Source organism: Rhinolophus ferrumequinum, chromosome 24, assembly GCF_004115265.2.
Source record: "Rhinolophus ferrumequinum isolate MPI-CBG mRhiFer1 chromosome 24, mRhiFer1_v1.p, whole genome shotgun sequence".
Classification (NCBI taxonomy): domain Eukaryota; kingdom Metazoa; phylum Chordata; class Mammalia; order Chiroptera; family Rhinolophidae; genus Rhinolophus; species Rhinolophus ferrumequinum.
Window position 1 is genome coordinate 1,846,229 of NC_046307.1, and position 25,708 is coordinate 1,871,936.

The 25,708-nt window shown below is 37.5% G+C and overlaps 1 protein-coding gene across 1 annotated transcript in view; it reads right to left on the reverse strand.

The window, feature by feature from the left end:
- The window catches only part of PRSS38 (serine protease 38), a 45,367-nt gene extending 22,486 nt beyond the window's left edge, over nt 1–22,881 (reverse strand). The window contains exons 1-4 of the mRNA XM_033096919.1: nt 22,818–22,881; nt 22,598–22,717; nt 22,190–22,352; nt 21,140–21,424 (exon numbers count right to left, since the gene is read on the reverse strand). Of these exons, the coding sequence (XP_032952810.1) occupies nt 21,140–21,424; nt 22,190–22,352; nt 22,598–22,717; nt 22,818–22,881 (632 nt within the window). The remainder of the gene's footprint in view (nt 1–21,139; nt 21,425–22,189; nt 22,353–22,597; nt 22,718–22,817) is intronic.
- Nucleotides 22,882–25,708: the final 2,827 nt, after the last annotated feature.

Genomic DNA, 25,708 nt, shown 5'->3' on the forward strand with positions numbered 1-25,708 from the left:
GCCTTAGGCCCAATATGGGTGGAAGCCAGCCTCAGTTCACAGCAAGGCCACCCCCACATGCTTCCAGAGCCAGCACAGGTAGCAGCCAACCACATACAGCATTGAGGCACCTACCAGGTAGCCACAGGACAGTAACAGGCAGAGCTGAAATTGCCGAGCATGAGAACCCTACCCAAGAGACACCAGAAACAACATACCCAGAGGCCAGCATCAGACCACACCAGAGCACTACCTGGTTTGACCTACAAGCAGCACATCCAAAGGGAATTCTCAACAGACACAAGAGCCCGCAGGGGTGAAGCCTCCTCTGAGGGGTCAGCTCCTACACAGCAGGTCATACACTGTGGGTACAGCCCATCCTCACAGTCAGACTGGGATGCAGTCCCACCCCCTGACAAGACAAAAACAATCAAGGTTCAACTACAACAGGAGAGTGCACACAACACAAGGGACACCTCTGGAACACATGCACAAGAGATTAGGGGGACTGCACAATTCTACTACAAAGGACACATACTACATAAGACCACCCAGCAAAGACTGAGAGACATAGGTGATCTACCTAATACATAGAAGCAAACACAGTGTGGCAGCCAGAATGAGGAAACAAAGAAACGTGTCCCAAATAAAAGAACAGAAGAAACCTCCAGAAATGGAACTAAATGAAATGGAGGTAACCAATCTACCAAGACAGAGTTTAAAACACTGATTATAAGAATGTTTAAGGAACTTAGTGAGAATTTCAACAATGAGATAGCAAGCATAAAGGATATGGAAAACATGAAAAGTAACCAGTCAGAAATAAAGAACACAATAACTGAAATGAAGGACACACTAAAAGGAATCACCAGCAGATTAGATGAAGCAGAGGATTGAATCTGTAATTTAGAAGACAAGGTAGCAGAATTCACCCAGTAGGAACAATAAAAAGAAAAAGAATGAAAAACAATGAAAATAGTTTAAGAGAACTGTGGGACAACATTAAGTGCAACAACATTCGCATCATAGGAATACCAGAAGAAGGGAGGGAGCAACGGATCGGATCGAGAACCTATTTGAAGAAATAATAACTGACAACTTCCCTAATCTGGTGAAGGAAAATGACATACAAGTCCAGGAAGCATAAAGAGTCCCAAACAAGATGAACCCAAACATGCCCACAAAGATACATCATGGTTAAAATGCTAAAGGTTAAAGACAAAGAGAGAATCCTAAAAGCAGCAAGAGAAAGACAGCTAGTTACTTACAAGGGAGCTCCCATAAGACTATCAGATGACTTTTCTACAGAAACTTTGCAGGCCACAAGGGAATGGCATGAAATATTCAAAGTGATGAAAAACAAAGACCTGCAACCAAGATTGATCTACCCAGCAAGGCTATCATTTAAGGAGAGATAAAGAGCTTCTCAAAAAAAATAAGCTAAAGGAATTCATTACCACCAAGCCAGTATTGCAGGAAATGTTAAAAGGGCTTCTTTAAGCAGAAGAAAGGTGAAAACAAACAAACTAACAAAGACCAGAAATATGAATAAAATGGCAATAACTATGTACCTATCAATAATCACTTTAAATGTAAATGGATTAAATGCTCCAATCAAAAGACATAGGATAGAGGGTAAGGGTGTTGGGGGGTGGGAGATGAGGGTAAGGGGGATCAAATATATGGTGATGGAAGGAGAACTGACTCTGGGTGGTGAACACACAATGTAATTTATAGATGATGTGATACAGAATAGTACACCTGAAATCTATGTAATTTTACTAACAATAAATTAAAAAAAAAAAAAAGAATTAACCAAAAAAAAAAAAAAAAGACACAGGATAGCTGGGTGTCTAAGAAAACAAGATCCATGCTTATGCTGTTTACAAGAGACCCACCTCAGATAAAAAGACACACACAGACTGAAAGTAAAGGGATGGAATAAGATATTTTACACAAATGGAAACAAGAAAAAAGCTGGCATAGCAATACTTATATTGGACAAAACAGACTTTAAAACAAAGACCATAATAAAAGATAAAGAAAGTCATCACATAATAATAAAGGGATCAATCCAACAAGAGGACATAACCCTAGTAAACATCTATGCACCTAACATAGAAGCACCTAAATATAAAAACAGATATTAACTGACATAAAGACAGAGATCAGCAGTAACACAATCATAGCAGGGGACTTCAACACTCCCCTGACACCAATGGAGAGATCCTTGAAACAGAAAATCAATACAGAAACAGTGGCCTTCAATGACACACTAGACCAGTTGGATTTAATTGATATTTTTAGAGTATTTCACCCCAAAGCAGCAGAATACACATTCTTTTCAAAGCAGCAGAATACACATTCTTTTCAAGTGCACATGGAACATTTTCCAAGATAGACCACATGGTAGGGCACAAAGCAAGTCTCAATAAATTTAAGAAGATTGAAATCATATCAGGCATCTTCTCTGATCACAGCGCTATGAAACTAGAAATCAATTACAAGAAGAAAATTGGAAAACACACAAACACATGGAGACTGAAAAACATACTACTAAATAATGAATGGGTCAACAATGAGATCAAGGAAGAAATCATAAGATATCTTGAGACAAAAGAAAATGAAAATACAATGACCCAAAATCTATGGGATGTAGCAAAAGCAGTTCTAAGAGGGAAATTCACAGCAATGCAGGCCTACCTACAGAAACAAACAAAAAAAATCTCAAATCAACAGTCTATCTTTCTAAGGGAATTGGAAAAAGAACAGTAAAATAAGCTTAAAGTGAGTACAAGGAAGGAAATAATAATGATCAGAGTGGAAATAATCAAAATATAGACCAAAAAACCCCATGAAAAACAAAACCCCAAATCAATGAAACCAAGCTGATTTTTTGAAAAGATAAACAAAATTGACAAATCTTTAACCAGACTCATCAAGAAAAAGAGAGAGAGGACCCAAAATAATAAAATCAGAAATGAAAGAGAAGTGACAACAGACAACAGAAATACAAAAAATTTAAAGAAAATACTACAAGCACCTACATACCACCAAATTAGACAATCTGGAAGAAATGGATAAATTCCTAGAAGCATACAATCTTCCAAGGCTGAATCAAGATGAAACACAAAATCTGAACAGACTGATTACTACCAATGAAATTGAATCAATAATCAACAAGCTCTAAACAAACAAAAGTCCTGGACCAGATGGCTTCACAGGTGAATTTTACCAAACATTCAAAAAAGAATTATCACTTATTCTTCTCAAACTATTCCAAAAAATCCAGAATGAGGGAAGGCTCCCAAGCTTATTTTATGAGGCCACTATTACTCTGATCCCCAAACCAGACAAAGATATTTCAAAAAAAGAAAACTATCGGCCAATATCCCTAATAAACACAGATGCAAAAATCCTCAACAAAATATTAGCAATCTGAATTCATCAATACATTTAAAAGATCATACACAATGATCAAGTGGGATTCATTCCTGGTATGCAAGGTTGGTTCATATCTGCAAATCAATTAATGTGATACACCACATTAGCAAAATGAAAAATAAAAATCACATGGTCATATCAATAGATACAGAAAATCATTTCACAAAATCGAGCATCCATTTATTATAAAAACTCTCAGCAAAGTGAGACTAGAGGAAACATACCTTAACGTGATAAAGGCCCTATATGCAAATCCACAGCTGCCATCATACTCAACAAGGAAAAGCTAAGTGTTTTCCTTAAGATGAGGAACAAGACAAGGATGTCCCTTTCAATACTTTTATTCAACATAGTATTGGAAGACCTAGCCATCAGGCAAGAAAAAGAAATAAAAGGCATCCAAATTGTAAAGGAAGAAGGAAAACTTTCATTATTTGTAGATGACATAGTACAATTATGAAGAGAACCATAAAGAGAGAACCAAAGAGAGAACCATAAAGATTGCACAAAAAACTATTAGAACTGATAAATGAATTTAGTAAAGTAGCAGGATACAAAATTAATATTCAGAAATCAGTTGCATTTTATATACACCAATAATAAACTATCAGAAGGAGGAAATTAAGAAAACAGTTCCCTTTACAGTTGCTTCAAAAAACAATAAAATGCTAAGGAATAAATTTAACCAAGGAAGTAAAAGACCTGTACTCAGAAAATTATAAGACATTGAATAGAGAAATTAAAGAAGATACAATAAGTGGAAACACATACCATGCTCATGGATAGGAAGAATTAATATAGTTAAAATGTCCCTATGACCTAAGGCAATATATAGATTCAACGCAATCCTATCAAATCCAATGACATTTTTTCACAGAACTAGAACAAATAATCCTAAAATTTATATGGAACCATAAAAGACGCCAATAGCCACAGCAATCTTGAGAAATAAGAACCAAGTTAGAAGTATCACCTACCTGACATCACATCATACTACAAGTCTATAGGAATCAAAACAGCATCGTATTGGCATAAAAACAGACACATAGATCAATGGAACAGAATAGAGAGCTCAGAAATAATCCATGCCCTATATGGTCAACTAATCGATTACAATGGAAGCAAGAATTTACATTGGGGTAAAGACAGACTATTTAAGAAATAGTGCTGGGAAAACTGGACAGATACATGCAAAAAAATTAAACTGGACCACCTTCCTATGCCATATACAAAATAAATTCAAAATGGATTGAAGACCTAAATGTAAGACCTGAAACCATAAAACTCCTAGGAGAAAATATAGGAAGTAAATTCACAGACGTTACCCTTAGTAATATTTTTTACTAATATATCCCCTTGGGCGGGGGGGAGCAAAAGAAAAAATAAACATTTGGGACTACATCAAAATGTTTTTTCACAGCAAAGGAACCATCAATAAACAAAAAGGCATCCTACTAAATAGGAGAAGATATCTGCCAATGATACGTCTGATAAGGGTTTAAAATCCAAAATTGATAAGAAAAACAGAACAAAGCAAAACTCATACAACTCAACACCGAAAAACAAGCAACCCAATTAAAAAATTGGCAGAGGACATGAAGAGATATTTCTCTAAAGAGTACATACAGATGGCCAACAGACATATGAAAAAATGCTCAACATCACTAATCATTAGAGAAATGCAAATAAAACCACAATGAGATAGCACCTCACTCCTGTCAGAATGGCTATCATCAATAAATCAACAAATAACAAGTGTTGGCGAGGATGTGGAGAAAAGGAAACCCTCGCGCACTGTTGGTGGGATTGCAAATTGGTGCAATTACGATAGAAAACAGTATGGAGTTTCCTTAAAAAAAATTAAAATGGAACTACCTTATGACCCAGCAACTTCATTCCTGGTATCTATCCAAAATAATCCAAAACACTAATTCGAAAAATATATGCACTCCTTGCTTATTGCAGCGCTATTCACAATAGCCAAGATATGGAAACAACCAAAATGCCATCAATAGACGACTGGAAAAGAAACTGGTACATTTATGCAATGGAGTATTACTTGGCCATAAAAAAGAATGAAAGCTTACCATTTGGAACAACATGGATGGACCTAGAGAATACTATGCTGAGTGAAATAAGTCAGACTGAGAAGACAAATACCACATGATCTCACTTATATGTGGAATCTAAAGAACAGAATAAATTAGCAAACAAAACAGGAATAGATTCAGAGATATAGAGAAAAAAACTGATGGTTGCTATATGGGAGGGGGTAAGGATGCAGAGAAGGGGAAGGGATTAGAAAGTACAAATTAGTAGTCACAATATAGGCACAGGGATATGAAATACAGTATGGGGAATATAATCAATAATGTTGTAAAGATTATGCAGGGTGCCAGACGGGTAATGGACTTATCAGGGGATCACTTCATAGACTGTGTAGATGCCTGACCACTGTGCTATACATCTGAGGCTGAAGTAGAATAATACGAATGTCAACTATGATTAAATAAATGTATGTATACTTATAGTCAATTATAATTAAATATATATGTATATATATATATGTATATATTATATATATTCATATTCACGGGATGTAAAGTACAGCATAGGGAATATAGTCAATGGTATGTAATAGCTATATATTATGTCAGAGGGTAGTAGATTGGGGGAGGGTTTCTGAGGGGTGTAAATGTCTAACTATTACATTCTTTGTACACCTGAAACTAATAAAAAAAAAGTATAGATGGGTTGAATGGATAAAAACAAAACAAAACAAATCAAGAACTATACATATGCTGCCTAAAAGAGACCCACTTCAGATCAAAAGACACACACAGACTGAAAGTAAAGGGATGGGGAAAAGATATTTCATGAAAATGGAAACAAACAAACAAAAAAAAACAAGAAAAAGCTGAGGTAGCAATACTTATACCAGTCAAATTTACTTTAAAACAAAGGCTGTAATTAGAAAGAGGGGAATTTCATAATGTTAAAGGGATCACTCCAACAAGAGGATATAACTGTCATAAACAACTACAGAGCCAGTGTAGGAGCACTTACATATACAAAGCAAATATTGACGAACATAAAGGGAGAGATCAACAGTAATACTGTCATAGGGGACTTAACACCCCACTGACATCAATGAATTGATCATCCAGTCAGAATATCAACAAGGAAACAATGGTCTTAAATGACACATTAAAGCAGATGGACATAATTGGTATTTTTAGGATGTTTCATCTCAAAACAGCCTAACATACATTCTTTTCAAGTGCACCTGGAACACTGGATAGACCACATATTAGGCCACAAAACAAGTCTCAATAAATTTAAGAAGATTGAAATCACATCAAGCATCTTATCCAATCATAATGGTATGAAATTAGAAATCAATTACAAGAAGAAAACTGAAAAACGCACACACACATTGTGGCTAAATATCATGCTACTAAACAATGAATGGGTTAACAAGGAGATCAAGGAAGAACTCAAAAGATACCTTGAAAGTGAAAATATTTGCAGCATGAGCCAGGCCATTTGTGTGAAGGAGATGATGGAAAAGGTTCCTGCCCAACAAGTGTGCTGGGTTGGGTGGGGTCTTGGGGTATCACCAGGGTGGGGCAAATGGTGTTAGCCAGGTTAATGGAGAGCACAGATTTGGTGCTCACCTGCACTGGGCCAGCTGTTGAAAGGAGAGCTCAAAAAAGGAACAATGGCACCTACCAGTGATTCCACTCCCAGAGAGGATTGTCCTGGCCCTTTACCCTTTGGCCCTCACCCTGAAGGTAGTCAATTAATTCCTCCCTATATGTCCCTGGCACTTTTTGAGCTGGTGTCCCTGCACTGGAACTTAGAGTGAGTGAGTTTGAGCTGGTGAGTTTGTACATTTGTCCTTTAAGGGCAGTATATCTTGGTTTCCTGCAGTCTTTTGACTATCTGAGACACAATCCCTGCTAGTTTTCACAGCCAGACGTAATGGGGACTCCTCTTCTCAGCACTTGTGTCTCGGGCTGAGGAACCTAGTGTGGGGTTAGGGCCCCATGATCCTCAGGGGACCTTTGCAGCTGAGATATCCCTCCTGACTCTTAATTGCCACACCGTGGTTGGGGGACCTACCCAGTCCATGTCTCTGCCCATCCTACCAGTCTTGATGTAGCTTCTTCTTTATATCCTTAGTGATAGGAATTCTGTTCAGCTAGTCTAAAGGGGCAATAATCAATGATGGTTGTTCTATAATTTAGTTGTAATTTTGATGTGATCAGGGGAGGAGGGAAGCAGAATTTACCTACTCTGCCATCTTGACCAGAAGTCCTACAATGTATTATTTACTGTCCAATTTTCTACAACAAAAAAATATAAGCTATGTAAAACACATGAAAAAGTGACCCATATTCCAAAACAAAACAAAACAAAAACAAAAACAAAAAACAAAAACAAAAATAAGAATCAATATAAAGAAACTATGTGTGGGCCCAGGTTGATAAAGATTCAACACAGCTGTTATAATTAAGTTCAAAGAAAGTTTTAAAACTACATTGTACGAGTTAAATGAAAATGTCATGATAATGAGTCAACATATAGGGAACCTCACTAGAAAAATAAAAACTAGAAAAAATGTAAATTCTGAAGTTGAAAAGTACAATGAACAATATTAATAATTCAGTCAGTTTGATCAACAGAAGATATGAAATAGCAGAAAACAGAATCAGTAAAATTAGAAATAGATTAGTAGAAGTTATCCAATTTGAAGAATAGAGCAAAAAGAATTGAAGAAAAGTGAACAGAAACTAGAGACCTGTGGACAACATGAAGCACACCAACATACATATAATAGGACTCCCAGAAAGAGAGAAGGGGTGGAACAGAGAGGGAGAGGGTCAATAAATTTTGAAGAAAATGTGGCCAAAGTTTCCCTGAATTTGATGAAAAAGAATCTTCATATCTAAGAAGCACACCGAACCTCAGGAAGAACAAACACAAAGAGATCCATACCTAGACACATGATTAAACTGCGGAAGCCAAAGATAAATCTTGAAAGCAATAAAAGAAAAGTAGCCAGTAACATAGAGATAAACCGTATGATAAATAGCTGACTTCCCATCAGAAACAATGAAAGCCAGAGGGAATGGAATGACAGGTTGAAAGTGCTGAAGAATAAAACTGTTCAGAGAAGAATTCTATATCCAACAAAACTATCCTTCAAAAAATGAAGGCAAAATAAACACATTCCCAGATAAATAAAACTGAGATAAAGTGAACACAATTATGTTTCATGAAATATTAAAGTAAGTCCTTCATGATGAAAGGAAATGACATAAGATGCTAACTGTAACCCAAAGAAAAAAAAATGAAGAGCAACAGAAATAAATCCATTGATATATTTTTCTCATCTTTTAATTTACTTTGAAAACTGTATTTTATAAATCAAGTTACAATTGTGCTTTGGAATTTTGATTACATGTATATGTAGTACAAGTGACAATATTAGCACAAAAGGGGGCAATGGAACTATATTGAACCAAAGCTGCTATATTTTACCAAAATTAAGTAGGTATTGATCTGAGTGGATTGTGATTAACTAAGTGATCCCTAGAGCCACTCAGAAAATATCATTTAAAATACAGTTTAAAAATAAAGAGAAACAGACATCAATCAAAATGGCGGCGTGAGGTGAGCCTCTGTAAAGCTCCCCTGGAATTTACAACTAATCGAAGAACAATAACTCCACAAAGGACTCCGTGCACAGCAGACAGGCACGAGGAAGAGGCCCACTAGTGAATTCACCGAAAGGTGGGCGAATTGTGCGAGTGGGGAAGAGGGAAGGAAGAAGTGCGGAGACGGAGCCATGCTGGCACAGGACGCAGACGTAGCTCAGTGCTCTGAGCTCGCTGCATCCCGGAACTACCGCAGCTGCAGGAGAGGGAAGAACTCGGACTGCTAGGGCTCTGTTTATGGCCTACAGGGCTGACGGGACAGCATATAACACGGCTGAACCCAACGCTCACGGCAGAGACCTCGGAGCAAAGACTGAGGGAAGAAGGCTGAAAATGGTGGTTTAAGCCCTCACTGCCAAGCAGAGAACAGAAGCCTTAGGCACTGAGACTAACCGCGCCCTCCCTACCCTCCCAGAGCTCGCCCCGCCCCCACCTGCCCGGTGCTAGAAGCGGAACAGTAGCAGTGTCAGATCAAAAGAAGAGAATATTTGCAGTTCTGAGAACTGTGATCCGCAGACACAGATTTGCAGCCCAACTAGTTCCAGCAAAGGGGAGGGAGCCGTGGAAGTAGGACTGGCAGTGGTAGTGGTCGCCGCCATTGCTCTGGGCCACCTCTCACAACTCACCTCGTCCCTGTCCTCACCTATCTGGGTGGACCCCTGCAGGAGTAAACAGAACTGCTGAAACACATGGGCTCTGAATCTGGTGCAGGAAGAGCTTTGGAACTTCAAAAGCTCTTCACATCCCCACAGGGACGCGGCACCCTATGACCCAGGTGAACTGTTAACAGAGGAGAAGCCTGCCTTCTAGGGAATCCTCCATTGTGTGAGAAGCTGGAATAGTGCAGAGAAAACATAGCACTACCATGAGAGAGAGAAAAAAAGGCTGCAGTCGGAGAGACAATAAAATATTCTACCAACAAGTACTGAAAAACAAAAGAGAGACCTCTTCCTATCAACCTGTTGCATAACCCACTTCTGTAGATGTCTAGGAAGAGAAATAATAAATCATTAATTGCCATGAATAACCAAAGCAACAAGATCGCTCAGAAAGAAAGTGAAAAGTCTCCAGAAAATGAACTTAAGATATGGAAATATGTGACTTAAATGACAGAGAATTCAAGATTGCGGTTCTGAAAAAAATCAACGAAATGAAAGAAAACACAGAAAGGCAGTTTAATGAACTTAGAAACACAATCAAAGGACAACATGAACATTTTATCAAAGAGATTGAAATTTTAAAAAACCAAATCGAATTTCTGGAGATTAAGAACTCAATAGAAGAAATTAAGAATGAAATAGCCAGCTTAGGTAGTAGAGTTGACCAGATGGAGGAAAGAACCAGTGACATCGAAGATAGAAACCTGGAAATGACACAGATGGAAGAAGAAAGAGACTTGAGACTTAAAAGAGATGAAAGAACTCTGCAAGAACTTTCTGACTCCATCAGAAAGGGCAATATAAGAATAATGGGCACACAAGAAGGAGAAGAAAGAGAGACGGGAACAGAGAGTATATTCAAACAAATAGTCGACGAGAACTTCCCAAACATGTGAAAAGAACTGGATCCTCGAATCCAAGAAGCAAATAGAACACCTAATTACCTCAACCCCAACAGGCCTTCTCCAAGGCACATTGTATTGAACCTGTCAAAAATCAACGACAAAGAAAGAATCCTCAAGGCAGCCAGGGAAAAGAAGACAGTAATCTACAAAAGAAAGCCCATTAGATTATCATCAGATTTTTCAGCAGAAACTCTACAAGCCAGGAGGGAGTGGAACCAAATATTCAAACTATTGAAAGAGAGAAATTATGAGCCAAGAATAACATACCCAGCAACGATATCCTTTAGCTATGAAGGAGAAATAAAGACCTTTCCAGACATACAGAAGCTGAGGGAATTTTCTAATACACGACCTGCACTACAAGAAATACTAAAGGAGGCTATTTGACCACCATCAGCAGGGACAATTTGTGGCAACCAAAACATAAAAAGGGGGAGAGTAAAGGCCTAAACCTGAATATGGGAATGGAGAAAGTAAGCATGCTGAAGAAAATGGAATGCTCTAAATATCAAACTTTCTTTTACATAAACTTAAGGGTGACCACTCAAAAAAAATCCTGAACTGAAATATATACTGTAATAAAAGAATAAATAAAGGGAAACATCATAGAATACCACCACACAGAAATAAAAGACAGCAACAAAAAGGCAAAGAAACAATGGAGACACAATCTTACCAGAAAACTAAAGACAGAATAATAGGAAATCCTCACATATCAATAATCGCCCTAAATGTAAACGGACTGAACTCACCAATAAAAAGGCACAGAGTAGCAGATTGGATCAAAAAACTAAGCCCAACCATATGCTGTCTCCAAGAGACGCATCTCAGCTACAAGGACAAGCATAGAATCAAAGTGAAAGGGTGGAAATTGACACTCCACGCAAATGGTATCCAGAGAAAATCAGGTGTAGCCATACTGGAGGTATCACACTCCCTGACTTTAGCTTGTACTACAGGGCTACAATAATCAAAACAGCATGGTATTGGCAGAAAAACACACGTAGACCAATGGAATAGAATTGAGAACCCAAAAATAAAACCACATAAATATGGACAGATAATTTTTGACAAAGCTAAAAACATACAATGAAGAGAAGACTGCCTCTTCAATAAATGGTGCTGGCAGAATTGGAAAGCCACGTGCAAAGGAATGAAACTGGACTGCTATCTGTCACTATGTACCAAAATCAGTTCAAAATGGATCAAAGACTTAAGCATAAGACCTGACACAATACACTGCATAGAAGAAAACATAGGTACTAAACTTACGGACGTTGGGTACAAAGAGCATTTTATGAATTTGACTCCAAAGGCAAGGGAAGTAAAAGCTAAAATAAATGAATGGGACTATATGAAACTTAAAGGTTCTGCACAGCAAAAGAAACCATCGACAAAATAAAGAGGCAACCAACTGAATGGGAGAAGATTTTTGCAAACAGTGCCTCCGATAAGGGGCTAATATCCAAAATATAAAGGAACTCATGAAACTCAACAATAAAAAAACAAACAACCCAATTGAAAAATGGGCAGAGGACTTGAAGAGACATTTCTCCAAAGAGGACATACAAATGGCTAACAGACATATGAAAAAATGATCAACATCACTAATCATCAGAGAAATGCGAATAAAAACCACAATGAGATATCACTTCACCCCAGTTAGAATGGCTATCATCAACAAGACAAATAGTAATAAGTGTTGGAGAGGCTGTGGAGAAAGTGGAACCCTCATACTCTGTTGGTGGGAATGCAGACTGGTGCAGCCACTATGGAGGGCAGTGTGGAGGTTCCTCAAAAAATTACAAAAAATTACCGTGTGACCCAGCAATCCCTCTACTGGGTATCTACCCCAAAAATCTGAAAACATTTATACATAAAGAGACTTGTGCTCCAATGTTCATCGCAGCTTTATTTACGGTGGCCAAGACATGGAAAGAACCAAAATGTCCTTCGATAGATGAATGGATAAAGAAGTTGTGATATATATATATATATATATATATATATATATATATATATATATATATATATATATACACACACACACACACACAATGGAATACTATTTGGGGGTAAGAAAAGATGAAATAGGATCATTTGTGACAACATAGATGGATCTTGAGATTGTAATGCCAAGTGAAATAAGTCAGACAGAAAAACCAGAGAACCATATGATTTCACTGATATGTGTTATATAAATCAAAAACAACAAAAGAATAAGACAAACAAATGAGAAACAAAAACTCATAGATACAGACAATAGTTTAGTGGTTACCAGAGGGTAAGAGGGGAGGGGGGTGGTAGATGAGGGTAAAGGGGATCAAATATATAGTGATGGAAGGAGAACTGACTCTGGGTGGTGAACACACATCATTATAGATGATGTAATACAGAATTATATACCTGAAATCTATGTAACTTTACTAACAATTGTCACCCCAATAAACTGTCATTAAAAAAATAAAATAAAGAGAAAATGGTATACTAAAAACATTTACTTATTAACCTATAGTAGACATGAAAGAAAAAATAGAAGATAGATAATACATAAGATATATAGAATACATTTAGCAAAATGACATTTATAAATCCAACCATATTAATAATTATATTAAATGTGAATGAATTAATACTTTAATCAAAAGGTAGTAATTTCCAGACTGGATGAAAAAGAAGGCCCAACTATATACTGCATGCAAAAGACACATTTTAGATTTAAAGACACATATAGGTTGAAAGTAAAAGGATGAAGAACGATATACCATGCAAAAAGCAACTGTGAGAGAATCAAATAAGTGGCTGGACAAGTACCAGAGAAAACAGACTTTAAAACACGTAATAATATTAGGGACAAAGGCAGGCATTTCATAGTGATAAAAGAGCCAATGCAATATGAAGGTATAAATGTATATGCACCAGTTGCTGCCTGAATACACACGAAGCAAAACCTGACAGAATTGAAAGAAGAAATATATAATTCAACAATCACAGTTATAGATTTTAATACCCCACTGTAAATGACTGATAGAATAGACAGAAAGTCAGTAAGACTAGAGAAGATTTGAAAACACTAACATCCATCTTGACCTGTTATTTATTAAAAAATTCCACACCAATAACAGCAAGAAACATATTCTCTTCAAACACACATGAAACATTCTATAGGATGGATCATATGGTAGGCTATAAAAGAAGTCTTTATATATTCAAAAAGCATGAAATCATACCAAATATATTTTCTGAGCACAATAGAATTAAAGTTGAAATTAACAATAGAAATACATTTGGGAATTCACTAAATACTTAAAAATTAAGCAACATACTTGAAGAAATCAAGAAGGGAATTAGACAATATCTTGAACTGAATGAAAGCAAAAAGACAACACACCAAAATGTATGGGATGCATATAAAGCTGTGTTTAGAAGGTAATTTACATCTTTAAATGCTTATATTGGAAAAAGCAAGGTACCAAAACATTCTAAACTCCCCTCTTAGGAAACTAGGAGAAAAAGAAGTATTAAACTCAATGCAATCAGAAAGGAATAATAAATATCAAAGTGGGAATCAATGAAATATAAAACCTAAACTTGAAAATCAATAACCAAAAGTTGGTTCTTTGAAAAGACCACCCAAATTGATAAACCATTAGTTACAATGACCAAGATAAAAAGAAGACAAATTACCAAAACCAGGAAAAAGAGGAGACATTACTACTGACTCTTTAGAAATTAAAAGGATTATGAGGGAATATTTTGAACAATTGTGTGCCATAAAATTAAAAAACACCCAAGCTAACTCAAGAAGAAATGGAAATCTGAATAGACCTATATAAGGACAAAAATTAATAATAATAAATAGATAGATATCCTTCCACAAAGGAAAGCCTAGGCTCAGATGGCTTCACTAGTTAATTCTATCAAATATTTAAGGAAGAAACAATACCAATACTACAAAACCCAGTATTATCATGATACAAAAGCGAGATAAAATCACAAGAAAAATATAGCCAATGTCTCTCAAATGTAGATTCAAAAATCTTTAACAAGTTATTGGCAAACTGATCCCAGCAAGAGGAATTCATAGGAATGCAAGGTTCATTTAACATCCCCAAATTAATAAATGTAATATAAATTATTAATAAAGTAGAAGTAAAAAATCCACAGGAACATCTCATAGATACATAAAAAGAATTTGAAAAATTCTGACTCCTATTCATGACTCCTAAAGACTCAACAAACTAGGAAGAAAAGGAATCTTACTCAATCTGTTAAAGGGAATCTACAAAAGTCCTACACCTAATACCATTCTTAATGATGAAAAGACTAAATGTTTTCCCCCTTAGGACCTCAAGCAAAGCAAAGATATTCACTTTTACTATGTATATTTAACATTGCACTGGAGGTTATTAAAGTACAATGAGGCAAGAAAGAGAAAGGGAACCAGACTGGAAAGTGAGAAACAAAACTATCTTTCTCCACAGACAGCATAATATCATATGAAAAAAATCATAATGATTTTTTCAAAGTGAAAAAAACTATTGAAACTAGTTGCAGAATATGAGATATACAAAATGAAGTGTATTTCAGTATATTAGCAATGAACAATTAAAAAGAAAATTACTAAAACAATTCCATTCACAATAGGTTAAAAATAATAAAATATTTAGGAATATACTTAACAAAAGATGTACAAGATTATACAACAAAATCTATAAAATATTACTAAAGTTAAGATGATCTAAATAAATGGAGACCCATTCAATGCTCATGGATTAGAAGATTCAATATTGTTAGGATGTCAATATTCTCCAATTCATTTAGATTCAATGTCATCCTTATTAAAATCTCAGGAGGTGAGCAGAACAGGAGACGGCAGACTTAAGTGTTTGTTACTCACAGAAACATTGAAAAACAAGCAGAAAGTGTCAAAACCAACTTTGTCAGAACTCTGGAAAAATAGTCAAAGGTTCACAGAAATCGGGCAAACACTGACTCAAGAAAAAGGCATCTTCCACACAGTAGAAAAACGGTGGCATTTTTACATGTCCTTTCCCTAACCCCTCCCCAGTGTAGTGGCAGCTTTGAAGAGGGAAGCCCATGTTCTCAGTATGGGACCCTGGTTCCAGAAGGAGCAAAGTAGAACTTACTTGCAAAATATTTTATGTCTGCCCTAATCTGTCTGAGGGTTACGGGAAGAACTGACACAAGGCATTCATCTCTGTTTCATCTAGTTCAGAACTCAGGCTGGTGAAGTGGTAGGCACTTCTCAAAAACTCTTCAAGCCAAGCTAACAATGTACGGAAGTCTAGGACTAATGATTATTGTCAAAAAATACAATAAAGCCGATCCTTACACTTAGCACAAGGTCCTCAAGGCTCATCCTTGTTGTAGCATATTGCTTCCTTTTGAAGGCTGAATAATAGTCCATCGTATGTTGTATGGCCTACTTTGGTAATCCATTCACTGGTCAGTGAACACTTGGTTTGCTTCCATCTTTTAGCTATTATGAATAATGCTGCTATGAACATGGGTGTACAAATATCTCTTCAAGACCCTGCTTTCAAATCTTTTGGGTAGATACCCAGAAAAGTAACTGCTGGATCAAATGGTAATTCTATTTTAAATTTTTTTTTGAGGAACCGCCATGCTGCAGGTTTTCAAAGGATTTCAATTTCTCCACATCCTCGCCAATACTGGTTTTCTGTTTTTTGATAGTAGCCATCCTAATGGGTGTGAGGTGCTATCACATAGAATTAATTTGCTTTTTCCTAATGATTGGTGGTGTTGAGCATCTTTTCATGTGCTTATTGGCCATTCATATATCTTCTTCGGAGAAATGTCTATTCAAGTCCTTTGCCCATTTTTGAATGGAGTTTTTTGTTGTTGTTGAGTTACAGAAGTTCTCTATATATTTGGGATATTAATCCTTTCATCAGGTATATGATTTGCAAATATTTTCTCCCATTCCGTAGGGTGCTTTTTTATTCTGTAAATAGTGTCTTTTGATGCACAAAATTTAAAACTTTTCATGAAGTCTAATTTGTCTATTTTTGTTGTTGTTTCCTGTGCCTTTGTTGTTATAATCAGGAAATCATTGTCAAGTCCAATGTTGTGAAGCTTTAGTCCTATGCTTTCTTCCAAGAGTTTTATTATTTTAGGTGTTTGTTTCATTTTGAGTTAATTAAGTAAGGGTCCAACTCCATTCTTTTGCATGTGGAACCCAATTTCCCAGCACCATTTGTCAAAAAGATTGTTTTCCCTATTGAGTGGTCTTGGCATCCTTGTCAAAAATCACTTGACCGTATATGTGAGCATTTATTTCTGGCTTCTCTATTCTATTCCACTTTTTTATATGTCTGTCTTTATGCCAATACCACACTGTTTTGATGACTCTACCTTTGTAGAATGTTTTAAAATCATGACATGTGAGTTCTCCAGTTTTGTTCATCTTTTTCAGTATTGCTTTGTCTATTTGTGGTCCCTTGAGATTCCACATGAATTTTAGGATGGATTTTTCTATTTCTGCAAAACACATCATTGGGATTTTGATAGGGAATGAATTTAATCTGTAAATTGCTTTGGGTAATATTGACATTTTAATAATATTAAGTCTTTCAATTCCATGAACATGGGATTTGTTTCCATTGATTTATGTCTTCTTTAATTTCTTTCAGCAATGTTTTGTAGTTTTCATTGTACAAGTCTTTTAACTCCTTGGTTAATTCCTAAGTACAGTTGACCCTTGAACAACAGAGGTTTGAACTGGGGTCCACTCATAAACAGATCTATTTCAATAAATATACAGTTGGCCTTACATATCCCTGGGTTTTAGACTAACTGCAGATCAAAAACAGTATTTTCAAACTGCAATTGGAAATTTGCAGATGTGGAGGGCTAACTGTATGCATTGTTCTACACCATTTTATATAAGAGACTTGAGCATCCATGGATTTTGGTATTCATGGGAGTCCTGGAACCAATCCCCTGTGGATACCGATGAATGACTATAGTTAAGTTTTGGGGAAGTCAAAAGTTATATGAGGATTTTCAGCTGTGCAGGAGATCAGTGCCCCTAATCCCCATGTAGTTCAAGGGTCAACTGTATTTTTTCTTTTTGATGCTATTGTAAATAGAATTGATTTTGTAATTTTCTTTTCAGACACCTTAGCTGCATAGAAATGCAACTGATTTTTGTGACTTTGTATCCTATTTTGCTGAATTCATTTATTAGTTCTAACAGCTGTTTTGAGGAGTCTTTAGGATCTTATACACATAAGATCATGTCATCTGCAAACAGAGGTAATTTTACTTCTTCCTTTCCAATGTGGATGACTTGTTTCTTTTTCTTGCCTAATGGCTCCAGCACTATGTTGAATACAAGTGCTGAAAGCAAGCATCCTTGCCTTGTTCCTGATATTAAAGGAAAAGCTTTCAGTCTTTCACCATTGAGTATTATGTTTGCTGTGGATTTTTCATATATGGCTTTTATTATGTGGAGGTAGTATCTTTCTATTCCTATTTTGTTGATTTTTTTTTTATCATGAAAGGGTGTTGAATTTTGTCACATGCATTTTCTGCATAATTATGATGAGCATGTGGTTTTTACCCTTCATTTTGTTAGTGTGTTGTTTACATTGATCAATTTTCATATGTTGAACCATCCTTGAACTCCAGGACTAACATCCAGTTGGTCATGGTGTATAATCCTTTTAATATGTTGCTGGATTTGTTTGCTAGTATTTTGTTGAGGATTTTTGCATCAATGTTCATAAAAAATATTGATCTGCAGTTTTATTTTCTCGTAGTCTCTTTGTTTGGCTTTGGTTTCAAAGTTATGCTGGCCTCATAGAATGAGGAAGTGTTCCCTCTTCAATTTTAAAAAAAATTTGAGAAGGATTGGGATTAGTTCTTATTTAAATGTTTGTAAGAATTCATGGGGAGCCATCAGATCCAGGGCTTTGTTTGTTTGAAGATTTTTTGATTGCTGACTTAATGTGCATTCTAGTTACAGGTCTATTCACATTATCTATTTCTTCATGATTTAGTCTTGGTAGGTTTCGTGTCTAGGAATTTGTCCATTTCACCTTGGTTATCCAACTTGGTGGAGTACAATTTCTCATAGTCCCCTCTATAATAATTTTTATTTCTGTAAAATTGGTAATAACGTGCCCACTTTCATTTCTGATTTTAGTAATTTGAGTTTTTGCTTTTTTAATTAGTCCATCTAGCTAAAGGTTTATCAATTTTGTTGATCTTTTTGAAGAACCAACTTTTGGTTTCATTGATTTTTTTTCTCTATTGTTTTTCTATTCTCTATTTCATTTATTAATCTTATTACTTGCTTTCTTCTGCTAACTTTGGGTTTAATTTGTTCTTTTTCTAGTTTCTTAAGTTGTAAAGTTAGGTTGTTGATTTGCGATCTTTCTTGTTTTTTAACGTAGGCATTTATAGTTATAAGTTTCTCCTTTAGCACCACTTTTGCTATGTCCTATAAGTTTTGTTACATTGTATTTTAATTTTCATTTATCTCTTAACTATTTTCCAATTTCCCTTGTGATGTATTTCTTCAACACATTGGTTGTTTAAAAGTGTATTGTTTATTCTCCATTCATTTTGTAGAATGGAGATGATTATAGAATTTGACAAAGCATTTTATTATTAATAAAACTTGTACCATATGTTTAAAAAGTGTTTAGTTTCCACAATTTTGTGAATTTTCCAGTTTTATGTTATTGATTTCTAACTTCAGAGAAGATAATTTGTATGTTATCTATCTTTTAAAATCTCTTGAGATTTAATTCGTGGCCTATCATAGTCTATCCTGGAAAATGCCCCATGTGCACTTGAGATAATTGTATGCTGTTGGGTGGAGTGTTCTGTATGTTTTTATATCTAGCTGTTTTATTGTGCTGTTTAAATCCTCGACATCCTTACTTATCTTCTGTCTGGTTGTTCTAGCCATTATTGTTAGTAGGTTATTAAAGTCTCCAATTACTTTTGTAGAACAGTGTATTTCTCCAATTCTGTCAGGTTTCATTTAATATATTTTGATGGTCTGTTGTTATGTGTGTAAATGTTTATAATTGTCATATCTTATTGATAATTGAGACTTTTATTAATATATAATATCCTTCTTTGTCCCTTATAACCTTTTTAAATTTAAAGTCTATTTTGTCTGATATCAGTATAGCCACTCCTGCTCTCTTTTGGTTACTATTTGCATAGAATATCTTTTTCCATCCTTTTACTTTCAACCTTTTTGATCTCAATAGAGTCTCTTGTAGAAAGCATAGAGTTGGTCATGTTTTTGTATCTATTCTGCCAGTCTCTGTTTTTTGATTAGTTTAATTCATTTACATTTAAAGTAATTACTGACAAGGAAGGACTTACTTCTATCATTGTGCTTTTTGTTTCCTATATGCCCTATAGCTTTTTTGTACCTAATTTCCAGTATTCCTGTTTTCTGCTATGTTTAGTTGATTTTTTGTAGTGAAATGTTTAAATTCACTCTTAATTTCCTTTTGTGTATATTCTATAGCTATTTTCGTGGTTACCATGGGGATTACATTTAACATACTAAAGTTATAACATTATAATTTGAATTTATATCAGCTTAACTTCAATAACTTTTTAAAAAATTAAGTAAACCAGATTTTAAACTTTCTTAATCTGGTGTAAGATATCTAAAATCTCCAGACCAGGTCACAAACTTAATAGTAAACCATTAGAAGCATTTCCATTAAAATAAAAATAAATAAATAAATAAAAGGAGACATGGCATCATTTCTACTGGAGTTGCAAACCATTGCAATAAGACAAGAAAAAGAAATAAAAGATAAAATATAGGACAGGAAGTGATGAAACAATCTTTATTTGAAAAAATATTATTTTAAAAATCTAGAACAGTCAAATAATCAATTGGTGAACTATTAAAAATAAGTTCTATAAGGTGACTGGAAACAAGATCAATGTGCAAAAATCAACGGCTATTACTGACCAGAAAATATAATTAAAAAGAATCTTCTAAATAGCCATAAAAATTCTAACGTACCCAGGCAGAAACCTAGAAAGAAAATACGTCTTTTATGGAGAAAATGATACTAACAGGCTTTTTAATAGGTTAAAAAAGATTATTTCCAAGTTGAATTTAAAATCTTAAGGAAATCTGTTCTTTGAAGCTTGTGGTCTTGATATACTAAATATAAATTCCACATTGAAAGTAGATGTAACTACTTCTCTGTATACAACAAAGCCAGCCAGGGACAAAACACAAAACCCCACAGTGACAGAGAGATAGTGATTGATGGGTTGAAATTCTAGTCCCTAGATAACTGCCACCCTGTAACTGACAGAACACTTTCTTTCCTGTAGTGCCATAGAACCATCATCCCTTCTACAAGCTCCAATAAAGGTATTGACCCTGAACTTTGTTCTCTTACCTTTTCGGGAGCTGAGTCCCCATCCTGTAGCCCAGCAGGTGAGGTTTTGAAGGTTCACGTCTGGGGGTGCAATGCAGACGGGGAGTACAGAGTCAGAAAATACAATGCGGGTTTTCAGCTGCACCAGAGCGACGTCACCTCCAATAGGGTGGTACATTTCATATGTGGGATGCAGGATCACCTTATTCACCTCAAACCACTGGGTGTGACGGCCTGCAACCTTGAGATTTACAAGGCCCACATACATATCAAACACTGCACTGTCCATGTTCCTGTGGGGAGAGAGAACAAAGGCATGGTGGGTTGAGAACCTTGGACCTGGGGAGAGGAGCTACCATCAGTTCACAGACACAGGGGGGCCTGGAGCATGGCAGTCTGGTATCAGGCTATCGGTCAGGATGTGGAAAAGCAATCCCCTGCAGCACAGTAAGGATTGCCCCCAAGTAAGTCCTGACACCAGGGCCCATGGAGGATCTGGGGAACCACTAGGACCTGCTGGCCACCAACAGCCCAGAATAGTGAGCTTGTCAGTGTACAGTGGGCTGCCCACTCTCTCCTCCCCTCTCATCCTGTGATGTGTTTCCTCTTCCCCCTCTCCTTCTGTGATATTTCTCCTCTCCTTACTCCTCATTCTGTGATGTCTTTTTTCCTCATGATGTCACTTTTCTCCCCACTCTCACCCTTTGATGTGTCTCCTCTCCTGTCCTGTGATGTATCTCCTTTCCCCCTTCCCATCCTGTGATGTCTCCTCTCTTCTCCTCCTGTGAGGTATATCCTCTTCTTCCCTATCCTCCTGTGATATGTCTGTCTCCTCTCCTCACCTCTCATCCTATGATTTGGCTCCACACCTATCTGATCCAAGAGCAGATGGCCTAAGAACCCTCAGCCCTGTTCAAGAGAAGTTATAGAGGATGAGACTATGTGCTGGACCCTACTCTCTCTCTAATTCTGAGAAGTCCTAGCCTGGCGTGTCTTTCGTGGTCAGCCTCATGGGACCTAGACATCCATGCGAATGGCATTTGGCACTATCCACTCACTTGCTGAAGCAGTGGGCAGCCGACAGGATCCAGTACTCATGGATGATGGACCCGCCACAGATGTGGAAGCCCGAGTAGTGCACGCTGACCTGCCATGGCCACTTCTTCTCAGGGGCATCCATGCCCCCGATGATCTTTCCCTGCACGTGACGCTGGCCACAGGCTGAGGGGAGAGGGGCAGAGTGTCTGAGTAGCAGCCATGCGGGGGCAGGCCAGGCCACAGGCAAATGGGAGGGAGAAAATGGCCCTGGACAAGGAGGAAAGGGGAGCATCGGGGAGGGGCAGGATGACGGGAAGAGACGGGAGAGAAGGCAAGTGAAGGGGTTTCCAATGCAGGGAGGGCGGTGAAGACAGTAAGTACTGAACTGCCGCCGGGACCACTTCCAACCCCGCCCAGAGGGGTCCTACCTACGTCACGGCTCATGGAGACCCCCTTAATGTCGGGGTGTCTGTGGGCCACTGCCACACCCCGGGCAGGGTGCAGAAGGAGCAGGAGCAGGAAGAGGCTGGAGGCCGCGCACTGCGAAGCTCCAGGCCCAGCACAAGGGCGGGAGAGTGAGGCGGCCATGAGGCTGGAAGCCCGAGGGGTGCGAGGGCTGGAGCCCGCCAGACTCACGACAGCACCCACCTGACGGCACTAAAGCGCGACACTTGACGTTGCTAAAGCGCGACAGCGTCAGGGCACGCAACATGTGACGGCACCATCCAGGTAGTGTCCCGCATTTGATGGAACCCTGAAGACCTAGTTTTGCCTCTGCACCTCAGACATATGACAGTGTCTCCCCTCCCCCCCACCCCTCTATCTGCACACTAAGGAACCCCTGGAGCCCATGGCAGGTCACCGCTCACTCACTTCCTAGCGTGGAGGTGGCTGTGGTCGGTGGTCTTCAGTGGTCTTGCTTCCTGGAGGGGTGTTGATTAGTGGTCTTGCTCAAGGGTTCAGCTGGTTGATTATTGGCTGATGGAGTGGGAATAATTTCACCCTGTGTCTCCCAGCATCCTACCAGCAGGTAGGGATTAGGTTATACCAGGTCATCTGCCAATTAAGTTCGCAAACTCATCCTAGAAGAAGTGCTACATGCCTCACTGCTGAATATCATTATGGTCACCTTCGGTCACCTTTGAAGTACTCCCCTTGGGAATTTTGGGACTCTTTCTGGAATGGCCATTAGATATGTCATTTTATTACTCTATGTCCTGAATGTCATCAAAATGCCTTCCTTTCAATATTTTCTTTATTTTCAGGTAAAGAAAGAAGTCATTGGGGGCCAAATCAGGTGAGTAGGGAGGGTGTTCCAATACAGTTATTTGTTTACTGGCTAAAAACTCCCTCACAGACAGTGCCATGTGATCTGGTGCATTCGTGATGCGAGAGCCATAAATTGTTGGTGAAAATTTCAGGTCGTCTAACATTTTCATGCAGCCTTTTCAGCACTTCCAAATAGTAAACTTGGTTAACTGTCCAGTTGGGACAAATTCATAATAACTAATCCCTCTGATATCAAAAAAAGTTGGCAACATCATTGCAATAAGTTTGTGAACTTATAATTATCCTACCTTGCATGTCACAGTTACAGCATTCTGGAAATATGCAAGCACTGTTCATGCCTCATCTTGATCATATTTACTAATGTGACATTGAACAAAGCAAGTTATATGACTGTCAGAGAAAAAAAGAGTTGGAATAAATGCACTATACCACTTAAGCCCAGTGAAAAGTTCAGAGCTCTGCTGTTGTGATAAAATGTACACAAATGAACAGGACTGTATTGCAATAAAACTTTATTTACAGACACTGAATTTTGAATTTCATTTAGTCTTTACATCTCATAAAATAGTCTTTTGTTTTTCTCCAAGCATTAGAAAATGTAAAAACGATTCTTAGTTCATGAGTTATACAGAAATGGGTAGTTTGTCAGTCTCTGCTGTAGGTATTTCGTATATGTGTATGTGTGTGTGTGTGTGTGTGTGTGTATTTATTTAAGTAGATTTTATTTTTTATAGAAGTTTTTGGTTCACAGCAAAATTAATTAGAAGGTACAAAGGTCGATAATAGGAGAAGATAATGGCAGAAGCTATGAATGTGTGGGGGTAGGGAGTGTTAGGAAATCCCTATACTGGACCCTGACTTATAACGGTTTGACTTAACAATTTTTTGACTTTAGAATGATGTGAAAGTGATACCCATACAACCACTCTGCTTTTCACTGTCAGTATTCAATAAATTACAAGATATTCAACACCTCAATATAAAATGGGCTTTGTGTTAGATGATTTTGCCCCAATGGAGGCTAAGGTAAGTGTCCTGAACATGTTTAAGGCAGGCTAGGCTAAGCTATGATGTTCAGTAGGCTAGGTGTATTAAATGCATTTTTGACTTATGACATTTTCAACTGACAATGGGTTTATTGGGATATAACCTCATTGTAAGTTAAGGAGTATCTGTGATGTATTGCCAATAATTTCTCTCTTCATTCATTGTTACTTGCACTTCAATGTGTTTCAAGTGTGCTCATAGTTGTTCAATGGAGAATTATTATGATGTCTGCTTTAAAATCTTTGTCCAGTAATTCAAACAATGTATTAGCTTGATGTCTATTGTCTGTTCTTATTGGAGTTCACATTTTCCTAGTTCCCAGTGTGACGAGTAATGTTGGACTGTATAATATTGGGGCATTATTTTATGAGGCTCTGGTTCCCACTTAAATCTATTTTAGCAGGCAGTCAACCTGTTCGGTTCAGAATGCGCATCCTGGCTCATTTTAGTAGACTGTGGTACCAGTGGCTGTTGAGTTTATAAAGTCTCTGCAGGGCTATTCTGGTCTGTCCACTTGCATGTTTTCCCAGATGACAGGACTCCACCTCACGGTCTCCTCAGTGCTGGCTTAGGCTGGGGCAGGGTGTTGCCTCCTACTCCAGATGAAAAGAGAAGTTACGACATGGCTCTACCATGTGTCCACCTTGGCACTGTGTCCTTCATGCAGAGGGGTGTGGAAGACACATAGCATTGGTTCTCAACTAGGGGTGATGTTCCTAGGGCATGTTTGGTAATGTTCAGGTACTTTTTGATTATTAAAATTGGGGGAGTGTGCTCCTGGCATCTAGTGAGTTATCCAGGGATGCTGCTAAACATTCTACAATGCACAGGACACCTTCCAGAGCAATGAATCCTCCAGCTCCAAATATTAGTAATGCTGGGGTTGAAATATTTTGGCCTACAGGCTCGACAGGGACCAACTTATGGTAGGTGAAAGAGTTGGTACATGGCCCCACACCAATGAAGCAAGCTTTTTCAGTGCCTTTTGGGAGACAGAAATGCAGCTTTCCTCATATTTGCCTTGAGAAAAGGCAGGATGGTGGAAAAGTTTCTGTCATGTTGGGCCACCCTTTCCTGGACTTTGGCTTTTCTTATGGCGCGCGCGTGTGTGTGTGTGTGTGTGTGTTGCACTTCTGCGTTGCAGGCTTCTCTGATCCCAAGTTGGACATACAGAGGAAAGAAATACCCCCAAGGATCCTCCA